At 50.5% G+C, this 12,249-nt stretch overlaps 1 protein-coding gene across 2 annotated transcripts in view; it reads right to left on the reverse strand.

Annotated features, from left to right (window-relative positions):
- Window positions 1-12,249, reverse strand: part of LOC105474002 (ankyrin repeat and SOCS box containing 18) — an 84,834-nt gene that overhangs the window by 23,194 nt on the left and 49,391 nt on the right. For both annotated transcript variants that reach the window (XM_071073639.1, XM_071073638.1), the window contains one exon: window positions 10,839-11,343. In XM_071073639.1, coding sequence (XP_070929740.1) covers window positions 10,839-11,343 — 505 coding nt within the window. The remainder of the gene's footprint in view (window positions 1-10,838; window positions 11,344-12,249) is intronic.

A 12,249-nucleotide genomic window follows, 5' to 3' on the forward strand; every position in this document is an offset into this window, starting at 1 on the left:
CCAATGCTGCTCTTGGCCCAGGCTCTGCCTTGCCAGTGGTCCATACTCTGCCTCACTTTACTTGCTGTGTCAGCCATGCCTGACATGTTGACGATGTCTTCTACCTCAATGCAGCCTTCACTTGGCTTCGAGGAAGGTGTGCTCTCATTCTTTCCACCTCGCTGGTTGCCTCTCTTCAGTTTCCTTAGCTGCTGTCTCATCTCCATCCTTCAGATATTGGACTGTCTCTGCATTCAGGCCTGTTCCTTTTTTCCATTTACTCTCACTTGCTGGTGATCTTGTCTAGTTTCCTGGCTTTAAATACAATACCATCATTTTTCACTGACCCTCAAAGGTATATCTCCAGTTGGCCAAATCTCTCCCTCTCAGATTTGGGCTTGAATACCCAGCTGCTTACATTGTAGCTCCACCTGACTGTATCTCACAGTCAACATACCAAAAACCGAACTCCCTGGTTCACCAGGTCCCAACCTGCTGTGCTACCCATAACCTGCCCCATTCCCAGTTGACAGCAAACTCATTCTTGCAGTCTCTTGGGCTGGAATCAGAGTCATCCATTGCTCCTGTTTCTCCTATACTCCACATCCAATCTGTTAAAAAAATCCTGTTGGCTCTACCTCCAAAATATATCCAGGGTCAGATTGCCTTCCTTGTTCACACCACCATCATCCCTCACGTGAACCACAGCAACACCCTCCTAACTCATCTTTCCATGTGTGTTCTCCTCCTTCTCAAGTATCTGCTTAACATGGTGCTGAGGGGAAGATCTTTACAAAATATTGTTGGATTACGTCACTCCTCTGCTTAAATCCCTCCAATGGCCAAAGTCATTACAATGTCCTGTAGACCCCACACAACCTGTGCCCTCTCCCCTACCCCCCCAATCTCATCTCCTACTCCCATCCCACTAGCTCCTTCCACCTCCGGCCACACTGGTCCCCTGTGGTTCTGTGCGCAGGGCCGGCCCACTCCAGCCTTAGGCTACAGATGGCTGGTCCTCTGCTGGACTGCTCTTCCCCAGATATCCGCACAGTGGGTCCCTCACATCTCTCAAGTCTTTTTTCAGCAGTCACTGACCCTAACTGCCCAACTTAAAATTGCAACTGCCTTCCACCCTTTTAATTTCTCTATAGTCCTTATCACCTTTTTGGTCTGCTGATCATGCTCAGTGTTTAATGCCTGTCTTCCCCATTAGAATGTAAGCTCCACATAGCAGGAATACTGCTTTCCCTCATTAGTTCACTCACTTATCCCATGTGCCTAATATGTTGCTGGGACATGACTGGTGCTCAGTAAATACTTGCTGATAAATAATTGAAGTATTTTTTTTCTTTTTCAGAAAATGCATTAGAAAGGCATGTTTTTGAACGCTTGATATCTAAAAGTGTCTTTTGTCATCAAAATGAAACTATCTTCACTGAGTCTAAAATTCTAGTGTCCAAACTTTTCCTTTCAAAATCGGTAGATGATATTTCATTGTCCTATGTTACTATTACAGTAGAAATATCTGACTCCAGCCTGGTTTCTATTCCTTTATGAATAGCCTGTTTTCTGCTTAAATACTTTGCCAGATTCTTCCATGTCTTTTTAAAACATTTTTGTTAGAACATATATAGGTATGTGCCTCCCGTCATTGATTTGCAGAGAGCACCCTTTCGATTGCCAACCAAAAGTTAAGACTTTCAGTGCAGCTAAGTTTTCTTCTATTATATCTTTGGTTATTATTTCTGAACCATTTGTCCTAGGCTCTTCTGCAGTAACATCACTTACGTGTGGGTTGGCTCTCTACTCTATCCTTTATTACCATTATTTTCTCTTTTAGTTTCTTGTTTTTGTTTTTGTTTTGCACTTAAGAAGAGTTTTTAACATTAGTCTTTCATTATAGTGAACATTGAGGTTGACTTTCCAACAATTCAGATGATGAGTTTAATCCAATCATGGTAATCCAATCTCTTTTGCCAGTTATTGGTTCAGAGAAGGGCAGGTTTAAGCCAACTGATGACACTTCCTCAGGGTTTCTAGAAAAAAGGAACAACTGGATATGAACAAGGAAATGGGCCCATTGTTGCTGGAAGCCATCTTGTGGCCATGAGGCAGCCATTCTGAGGACAAAGCTGACTCACTGAGGGTGGCACAGCAGAGAGTTGGGAAGCACCAGGTTCTTTGAGGACATCATCCAGACACTGAAACAACCAATTCTGAAGCCTGCTACTTCTGCACTTACTGATATGTGAGATAAAAAGATACATTTCCTTATTTAAACCTGTTTGAATTGGGTTTTCTGCTACTTGTGATTTAAACCACCCGTATCAGAGTCCAATCAGGCAAAGGAAACCAATCCAGGTATTTCAACCAGAAACAACTTTACACATGGAATTGATTATATAGATAATCAAACTGCTGAGATTCCAACAAGGGGAAGGTGAAGTAGCCTAGAGATTAGCAAAATAGAAAGCTGTCATTACTCTTAGAGTTGGTGGGACAGTGGGATGAGGTAGCCTAATCAGAGTCCAGAGAGCAGGGCCATCTGCTGGAACCAAGTTGAGTCAGGGGCTACCCACTGGGGACTGGGGCCGTGAAGGGAGGGGCTTCTGGTGGGTGTTGGTGTCACAGAGAAGATGCAGGTGCTGCTGGCGAAGCTACACAAGACAGAGACAGAAGAGGAGAAATACTTGGCTTCTTTCTTCCTCCACACTCGTTTCCCATGGTGTCTCCCACTGGCTGAGTCCAACTAGAAGCCAGCTGATGGGGGCTCTGAGGGCAGTTTGAGGGGGCTTTCCCTTTCCCCCGTCCCCCAGGATGCAGAGCGGGACCCAGGAACAGCAGGAAAAAGGGTCTGAGGGCACAAGGGTCAATGGCCCAGCACCCATGGATTTGATTCTTTCTTTATGAATCAACTCTGCCTTTTCCTTCTTTAGTGTATACTTCAATCTGTGCTGTTAGTTTCTTGGTATACTGTCTCCTCCATCTTCCGTTTCATGTCACTCTATTGAGTTTTCATCTTAACTAGTACTGTTTCGATGGATCCCAGAGGCTATGTCTTCTTGTACTCCATACAGGATGGCATATACTTTCTGAGATTTTCTTGGATCTCCTTTCTGTTTTCTGGAGGCTGTCTATTTTTCTTTGTTTGTCCTCTTTTCCCCCATGAATCCGTTCCTTTTTCTCCTTATTAGTCTTTGATTAAGGAGAGAAGCAGATGCAAATTTTGCCAACATGCAGGGGAAGTCTGTGGTCCTGCTCTGTGCCCACCCGGGAGACTGCGGAGGGACAGCGTGCAGGGAGGGGGACGAGGGCCTGGTCCAGCCCCGTTCCCAGTTGGATGGTTAGCCCGGTGGACTTGAGCTTTGGCCTGGAGGCTTCCTCCTGCTACCCTCTTCCTGCAGTTGGCAGGTTGCTCTGAAACCGGGATTCCTGCGATTTTCACCTCTGCACTTTACTCTGGCTTCACGGGCGTCCCCCACTGCCTGGCTGACCTTTTTTTTTTTTTTTTTTTTTGGTAATGTCCGCCTGACAGCCTGGAAACTGACGGCCATGCAGTGGAAGGACATTGGGTCTGGGTCTTCCTAGACTCAGACATGAGATTGCCTTATTGTTGCTGTGGATTTCCTCTCTCTCTTTCTCTCCCTTTCTTTCTTCCTTTCTCTAATCTGTGCCTTCAAAGCTATTTTTTAGAGGACAGGAGCTGCTCTTTCTAGACTGGGCATCATACTGACACTGTAAGAGCTATTATCGGTGGTCCCCTCCCCACGCCCAATTATTTTTGTTCTCATCCATTACTGTCACTGAGTCAGGCTTAGCAAGCTTTAGGGAAAGAGAGAGATGGAGCATGAACACAGAGACACGGAGAGACCAAGCCACAGAGGGAATGCCTGGCAGGTGGCCTGGGGCCGCCACAATCTTCCCAGTCCATCTCGCCAGCCCTGTCCCTCTCTGCGCCCCACACATGTTGGTATTTCCGGCTATCATGAGCCCCACTAACATGCCATTTCCTTGTGCACGGCAGTCTCTGATTTCAATTATCCCCTTCTGTGTTGGGAAAAAATCACGCCATTAAGAAGGACTCACGCTGGACCCCTCGGGATGGAGTCTGCTGCTATTTATCTGGTACCCTAGGCGATGCTCAGGTCTTGCTCATCGCAGCCCTCCAGCGACCCTCCCACTGGCCCTGTCACTTCTCTGCAAAATGTTAAATGGCTCCCAGGGACCGCAGGTAACCCAGACAGGCCCCACCCTGGGAAGAGCTGCCCTTCCTTAGAGCAAAAGCACCGCCTCCTCCCGCCCCTCCCCCACCGGGTCACAGACTGTGACAGAGTCTTATTGCCTGTCTCTGGGAATTCATTTTCTGTCTCTCCTCTGTTCCACCTCTCTGGGGCTCCCTGCCCCTCCCCGTCCTCTGCATCGTGCCCCCTCGTGTTTGCCAGGCAGCTGGCTGCCTTCATTATTTTTACGCCAACACAGTTTAAAAATCTCCGCTGCCTCCTTGCTGTCTGCGGAGAGGCGGCTGCCACATTACTCTGACATGCTGATGTCATTAGTATCCACGCGCACTCTCTTCAGCTAATGAGGCGGCAGAAAGAAAATTAAGGGGGAAAATCACACAGGCACATTGCTTTATATGTAGATGGAGAAATAAAACAAGAGCAAGAAAAACACAGGCACCCTACTTATGATCTCTCCTCCCTCCTCCCGCTGGGGACTGGGTGCACTCGGCTCTGTGAAAACGGGAGGGGAAGCCCTGGTTTTTGACTACTGCTACCTCAGAAATCTCCCACTAAAAATCCTGTGGAATCGGGATAAGTGAAGTCTCTTTACCTGATTCTGTAATTAGGTAAAAAGAAAACATGAAAACTTTAGGTCTCCATTTGCAGTATGGTTAGTGCTCAGAAGCTGAGACAAGACCAGAGATTTGCAGATGTTTCTAGAATCTTTTTTTTTTTTTGAGACGGAGTCTTACTCTGTCGCCCAGGCTGGAGTGCAGTGGCGCGATCTCGGCTCACTGCAAGCTCTGCGCCCCGGGGTTCACGCCATTCTCCTGCCTCAGCCTCCCGAGTAGCTGGGACTACAGGCGCTCGCCACCACGCCCGGCTAGTTTTTTGTATTTTTTTAGTAGAGACGGGGTTTCACGGTGTTAGCCAGGATGGTCTCGATCTCCTGACCTTGTGATCCACCCACCTCGGCCTCCTAAATTGCTGGGATTACAGGCTTGAGCCACCGCGCCCGGCTTTTTTTTTTTCTTTTTTAAAGACAAGGTCTTGCTCTGTCGCCCAGGCTGGAGTGTAGTGTCACGATCATGGCCCACTGCAGCTTCCACCTCCTGAGTTTAGGTAATCCTCCTGCCTCAGCCTCCTGAGTAACTGGGACTACAGGTGCATGCCACCATGCCCAGGTAATTTATTTTTAATTTTTTGTAGAGATGGGGTCTCACTATATTGTCTAGGCCGGTCTCAAACTCCTGGGCTCAGGTTATCCTTGTGCCTCCCAAAGTGCTGGGATTATAGGCAGGAGCCACTGCCTCTGGCCTAGAGTCTGTTATTCTTGCATCAACCTCCATCCCCCATGCGAGCTATGTGAATCCTTCACCTGGACCACCACCACCCCCTACCTTGTGTGTTCTCTACGTTGAGCTTAGAAATTCCAAAATACTGATTTGATGATGTAATCTCCTTCTTTGAAAATTATGTAATCAACTCCTAATATTCCCAAGTCAGAGGCCCAGGCCCTTAAGGCCCCACTTGGCTACCTAGTCTCAACTGGTGCCCCCTAGCTGTTTCCTCTCCAGCGACTGGGTCATTTTTCCAACTGCACAGGACAACCGTGCCTGTCCTGCTCCAGAACATTTGCCCAGGACGTTTGTCTAGAATGTTTGTCCCCTGTTTCACACAGCTGAGCCTTCAGCCTTCAGATCTTGGCTCACTCATCACACACTTGAGGGAGCCTTGGACCCTGCCCCCCAGCCAGGTGAAACCCCTGTTCTGTGCTTTGCAGCACTTCTCACCACAGCAACTTCACCTTGGTGTGTGCACTTGGCTGATCCACGTGACAAGCAGCCTCACCAGGGTGGGAAATACGTATGCTCCTGCTCCTCCCCGTGACTCCAGTACCAAGCACCCAACTTCCCCCAAAATGTTTGTGGAATGAATACATAAGTACTAAAGGGATGCCCGTGGGAAGCACAGCCAATGCCTACATGACTTGGGGGAAAATGTTCATTACTGGTGTTGTCCCTGCACGTCCCTGACTGGTGGACAAGTTTGAGTGTGAAGTATTATTAGTATTTCATTTTTACACAGGGGAAAGTGGAAATGCAGTCCCTCTCAACCACAAATCATGCAGTTTCTGCATCTATGAGTTTCTCGTATCTGGGAAAACTGTGCTGGAATGCAATCCAGTCTCACCCTGAGAAAACCACCTTTGTGATCATGGCATCTCCTCTCCCAGGTGGGAGCCTGAACTCTTTACAGCCACCTGCAGGTGCGTTTCCCCGGGCTGCTGCTGGCCTCTGCACCACAGGAAACAGAAGGGCCTTTGGGAAATAGCACAAAATAGGAGACAAGGTAGGAGGGGCTGGACTGTGCTGGCTACGCATGCTGACTGCGAATGAAAAGTGTTCATGGACGGGTGTCAGGTGACATCCAGGGACAAATAGAGCTGGCCATGTAAACTGAGCCAGTGAATCAAGGAGGTTCCCAAATGAACACCTGTGAAGGAGGCAGGGGAGGGCAGGGCTGTGAGCCCTGGCTGGGTGCTGCTACCATCAGCTCTGTGTCCCATCTTGGAGCGGGGCTAGACTTACACCTTCCCACACTCTTTGATGCTCCATCATTTTCTGGGGGTGGAACCAGAAATATGCTCTTCAAAGAGGTGAGAAGAGCATAGCGCTTCCTTGGAAAAAGATCACATGGGACTTCATGACTGTTTCACACATTTGTCTTCCAGCTAAGGAGAGGCTGAAGGAAAGAGACCCCTAAGCACAGCCTTTTATCCAGACCAAGCATCCAGCCCACAAAGTCACCTGTGGCAGGTGCCACACAAATGCAGGTCCACATCTGTGTGCGCTTCTCTGCCTTCTTGCCTGCTGCCCCACAGGCCCAGCCCCAGCCTGTCCTGACACCTTCCAGAATCCAAACCTGCCAGAATCCACAGCCTGCCCCCTGTGCCTGCCCTCGACGCCCTGTCCCTGCCCCCAGTGTTAACGAGCGGTCAGCCGGGCAGAAAGCCCTGGCACTGTCAACATGCGGGCTTCCGAAGCCGTGACACTGCTTTGATTCTCAGTGCAGAGCACTGCGCCGGCTCGGAAGGATGCCCTGTGTCCGCCTGCCGCGGCGATGGTGCCTTTGTCTGGGCATGGGGAGCTGTGATTTATGTCATAAGCTCGCTGTGAAACCTTTTGCCTCAGTAATTCTGTGCTCCATGGGTGTCTCTTTACATCTATTCACAGTATGGCTGCTGCCCACGGACGGCGTGCCCTGTGACAGTGCTGGTGGCTCTGCGCTCGCCTCGCCATGGCGCCCGTGTGGTGCCTGCCCAGCATCTTTGTGGCCGGCTGCGGCGTCTGTTGGGTCTGTTGCTTTGATGTCGCACATGATTAGATGCTGTCCCTGGAGGAGCGATTGCAGGGAGACTGGGTGGAGGAAGAGGCTGCCTCTAGCTTTCCAGAGTGTTGTGCTTCGGTTGTGGGGACAAGGCTAGAACATGACAGGCACTGCTGCCTTTGCTTAGGGGATTCTCAGCATGGTGAATGCGTCCCCATCTGCCACCCTCTCCTGGCCAGGTGTAGGGGTACCTGCTGGAGGTTTGGGGGAATCCCCGTGCAAAGAGGTGGAATCCTTATTTACAAAGATTTAGTGCAGGCCATGAGCCCGGAGTGGCTGGAATCCCTTCATTCATTCAGCAAACACTGATGGAAGGTTGGCACTTGCGGGCGCTATGTTCAGGGAGGCAGTGGTGGGCAATGCTTTTTGGTAAAAGCCTCAAGGTATTAAGATTTCTCCAGAACAAACTGTCCCCCAAATCTAAACCTACCCCCAACTGAATGGAGGATGAGTTGCATCACTGACTGACCCCATTCCTGTATGGCTGACATAGTATTGGGGATCCCATCCCAGAACAGGGCCCCTGAACACCCGGAGAGGAGGCACTGTGCTTTGTCCTGCATCTCTAGTCAAGGCAGGGTAATTCCTACAGCCTTGGGAACGGAGTCCAGGGGTCAGAGGTCCTGTTCCAAGAAATGATGCCTGTGGGGCTGCCCCTAGGACTTGAAAGCCTGGTCAGAGATCACTTCACATTGAAATAACTTCAAGGCTAACAAAGGATTACTTGTAGTCACTACTGAAATATACTGACCTCTTTCTTTTTCTTTAAAATAAATTACCCCATTCTGTCCTGGAGAAATAAGTCAGAAAAAAAAACTGCCCCAGATATTTTCCCCTTGTGGCCCATCCTGTAAAGTTTGTTTTCTCTTTTCATTCCTTTCTTTTGGAAACACGGTCTTGCTCTATCACCCAGGCTGGAGTGCAGTGTTGCTATCACAGCTCACTGCAGCCTCCACATCCTGGATTTAGGTAATACTCCTGCCTCAGCCTCTTGAGTAGCTGGGACTACAGGTGCATGCCAACAGGCCCAGCTAATTTTTAAAAAAAAATTTTTGTAGAGATAGGGTCTTGCTATGTTGCCCAGGCTGGTCTTGAACTCCTGGACTCAAGTGATCCTCTTGCCTCAGCCTCCCAAAGTGCTGGGATTACAGGTGTGAGTCGCCATGCCTGGCCTCTTTTCATTCTTTTTTTTTTTTTTTTTGAGACGGAGTCTCGCTCTGGCACCCAGGCTGGAGTGCAGTGGCCGGATCTCAGCTCATTGCAAGCTCCGCCTCCCGGGTTCACGCCATTCTCCTGCCTCAGCCTCCGGAGTAGCTGGGACTACAGGCGCCCGCCACCTCGCCCAGCTAGTTTTTTGTATTTTTTTAGTAGAGACGGGGTTTCACCATGTTAGCTAGGATGGTCTTGATCTTGTGACCTCGTGATCCGCCCGTCTCAGCCTCCCAAAGTGCTGGGATTACAGGCTTGAGCCACCGCGCCCGGCTCTTTTCATTCTTTATGCAGTTTCATATGACAAGGGTTGAAGTGTGTGTTGGTTTAATGCAGACATAACGTGCATGGGAAGGGCAGTGGGTGAGTCTTGTTTCCATGTTATAAGTTGATGGACTAAGCCTGCTAATGCTGGGAAACATTAAAATTTAAATAATAAATATAAAAGGTAGCTGTCACAGAACATAAAAATGCTCGCATTTCTTCCCTTTCAGGAGTCCACCATATTGAAATCACTGCATTAGTGGAACACCGCAAGACAATTACCCATAGAGGGGGTGAGATAGCACCGGGAAAGTGCCATCCTGTTTGTCAAGTAAGGAAACACGAGGGGAGTTGTCTTGGGGGATTTTCTAACTTTTCCTAGATAGAGTCTTTACTCTGAACGCATCTATAATGGAAAGTTAGCATTTGAGAGAAATGTGTGAATCTCACTTCTTGATGGTTCAGACCACTGAGAACACTGTCCTTTTGCATATTAGCTTTTCAGCTATTTGTTCAAAACTCATCAAGCCAAAATATGTCTTATGCCTATGAGTGATGAGTCTTGGTTGATGGAGATAATTTTTAAATGAAAAACATCCGGGTTTTACATCTAATGGAATGACCCCTTCAGTGAAGTCTTTTGGGGAGGACAACCTCTTACTCCAACCAATATTTTGGAAACATTTTCAGTCTTTTGGGTATTTTCTGAGGTGAGAAATCTTTGTTCTTTATCGTTATTATTTCTTTTTTCTTTCTTTCTTTTTTTTTTTTTTTTGAGACAGAGTCTTGCTCTGTTGCCCAGGCTGGAGTGCAGTGGCACAATCTCGGCTCACTGCAAGCTCCGCCTCCCAGGTTCACGCCATTCTCCTGCCTCAGCCTCCTGAGTAGCTGGGACTATAGGCACCCGCCACGACGCCCGGCTAATTTTTTGTATTCTTTATTAGAGACGGGGTTTCACTGTGTTAGCCAGGATGGTCTTGATCTCCTGACCTCGTGATCTGCCCGCCTCGGCCTCCCAAAGTGCTGGGATTACAGGCGTGAGCCACGGCGCCCGGCCTATCATTATTTCAGGGTAGATCTGACGGGTGGAACAAGGATGAGTTGTTCAGAGTCAAGTCTGCAAGGGTGAGCCATCAGAATGGGGGTGAGGTCCCAACACTGCAATGACCTGGGCAGGGCACTTTACCTGGCCGAACCCCAGGTAGAGGAAGAATATCACCTGCCTCTCGTGTTTCACTGCAATGTGGTGAGGACCAAATGAGAGAAGTCTGCAAATGTCCGAAGCGCTCTCATTAACAAGGTGGATGATCAGATTGGGTAATTTCGTTTCACATCAAATGCCAGATGTGGCAAGAGACTGATTTTCATCGTTCTGAAAATTATACCTAAAGAGAGCTGCCTAAATATTTTGAGCTCTGACTGCATCATCGAAGTAAGTGCCTGGTGTCCGTCCCCAGGTGACTACTTTGAAAGGATGCATTCTTGACATGCAACCCCTTATTTCTCCAGTGGCTCTAATCAGAAGGCTTCTAGGCTCCCGCTCCTCAAAATGGGGTCCCAGGACCAGCAGTCTAGGCCACACCCGGGAGCTTGTTAGCAATGCAGGTTCTCCCACCCCAGACCCACTGAGCAGATTCTGCATTTTCACAAGTCCCCGGGGGTGCCTGGGCCATTACAGTTTGAGAGCGCCGCATGCAACCCAGCTCCCAGGCCGGTCACTAAGTGGCAAAACTCCAGGGCAGGTGCCAGCCCGGCCGGATCCTGCCTTACCTTGGGGAAGGCGTCGGGCCACACAGTGGGCGAGCCGTGGTTGAACAGCGCCTGCACCGTGCGCTGCGGTGCAGCCTGGAGCGCGCAGGCTGCGCTCTGCAGCACGCGGGCCAGCGGCGAGGCCCCGCCATAGTCGAGCGCGCCCGCGTCGGCGCCGTGCCGCAGCAGGAGGCGCGCCAGGCTGTGGCTCGCGTGGCCGCAGGCCTTGTGCAGTGGGCTGCGCTCGTCCTCGTCGCGCGCGTCCGCCTCCGCCCCGTGCCGCAGCAGCAGCGCGCACAGGCGCAAGCAGCGCCCGTGCTCATCGGGTCTCCGCGCCGCCCCGCAGGCCACGCTTAGGGCCGTCTCCCCGCAGCCGTTCCTCGCGTCCACGTACGCCCCGCGGTCCAGGTAGAGGCGCGCGTGCTCGTCCAGGCCGCGCTGCGCCGCCACGTGCAGCGGCGTGTCCCGGCCCTTGCCGCCCACGCGCTGCACCGAGGCCCCGTGCTCCAGCAGCGCCTGTGCGCACCTGTAAGAGGCCAGGGCCCATCACTTGGGCGCCCCGCAGGACGCCCGCACCCTTCCACCCCCGGCCTGCTGCTCCAAAATATCAAGTAATCCCTGAATGAAAAGATATGCTCCACTCTCCCATACCAAGGCGTCGGGAATTCAAACTAAGCTGGAAAAAAAAAAAAAAAAAAAAAAGAGAGAGAGAGATTATGGCACCACCAGTTCCCGAGTGGTGGAAATAGCCAAGGACATGTCATAAGAATCCACGTGCAGAGTTACATTTTATAAGGAAATGTTAACTGCTTGGAGCTTCCTGGGAGGGTGATGTGGTTCAAATGACAGTACTCCATGCACTGGTTACCTGGGCTGTTTGTCACACCCGGAGGTTAAGCGTTTGGCAGTCACAGTTCTAGGGAGAGGCCCTTGGGAGTCAGATTCTTTCTCGGCCGCCAACTAGCCCTTCTGGAAACCGTTCAGCTTTGTGAGGGTGTGAGGCAAGCCTTGCCTTGCACCACGAAGGGACTTTCCCCATCCCTCAGGACACTGACTCAGCTTGGCACCGCCCTGTCCTCTGACAGTCCGGGGAGCATTAGGTGGGAAGCACAACTGTGCCCTGTTGTGAGCCTACCTGTGCTCCTTGAACAGACTGGATATTGGCTGCATCCAAATTCCCCAGTGGTCTCTAGGAGCTTCTAGACCCCCATGGGAGCCTGTGGTCTCCCCCAGAGATGTCTTTCTTCTGCTGCCTCCAGGAGCATGACTGTCCTCTACCCCAGGCACCAACGCTTCCTCAGAGCCTCTCCCATCCCCTGGGGGCATGCTAAACAGCTCAGCCTAGGCTCAGATGCCTGGTGAGAAGTGTGCTCCAGCCTGGAAGCGGGAAGACACTCATACAGACCCTCCTCCCCCCGCTGGTCCTTGTCCT

This window comes from Macaca nemestrina, chromosome 11 (assembly GCF_043159975.1).
Source record: "Macaca nemestrina isolate mMacNem1 chromosome 11, mMacNem.hap1, whole genome shotgun sequence".
Classification (NCBI taxonomy): domain Eukaryota; kingdom Metazoa; phylum Chordata; class Mammalia; order Primates; family Cercopithecidae; genus Macaca; species Macaca nemestrina.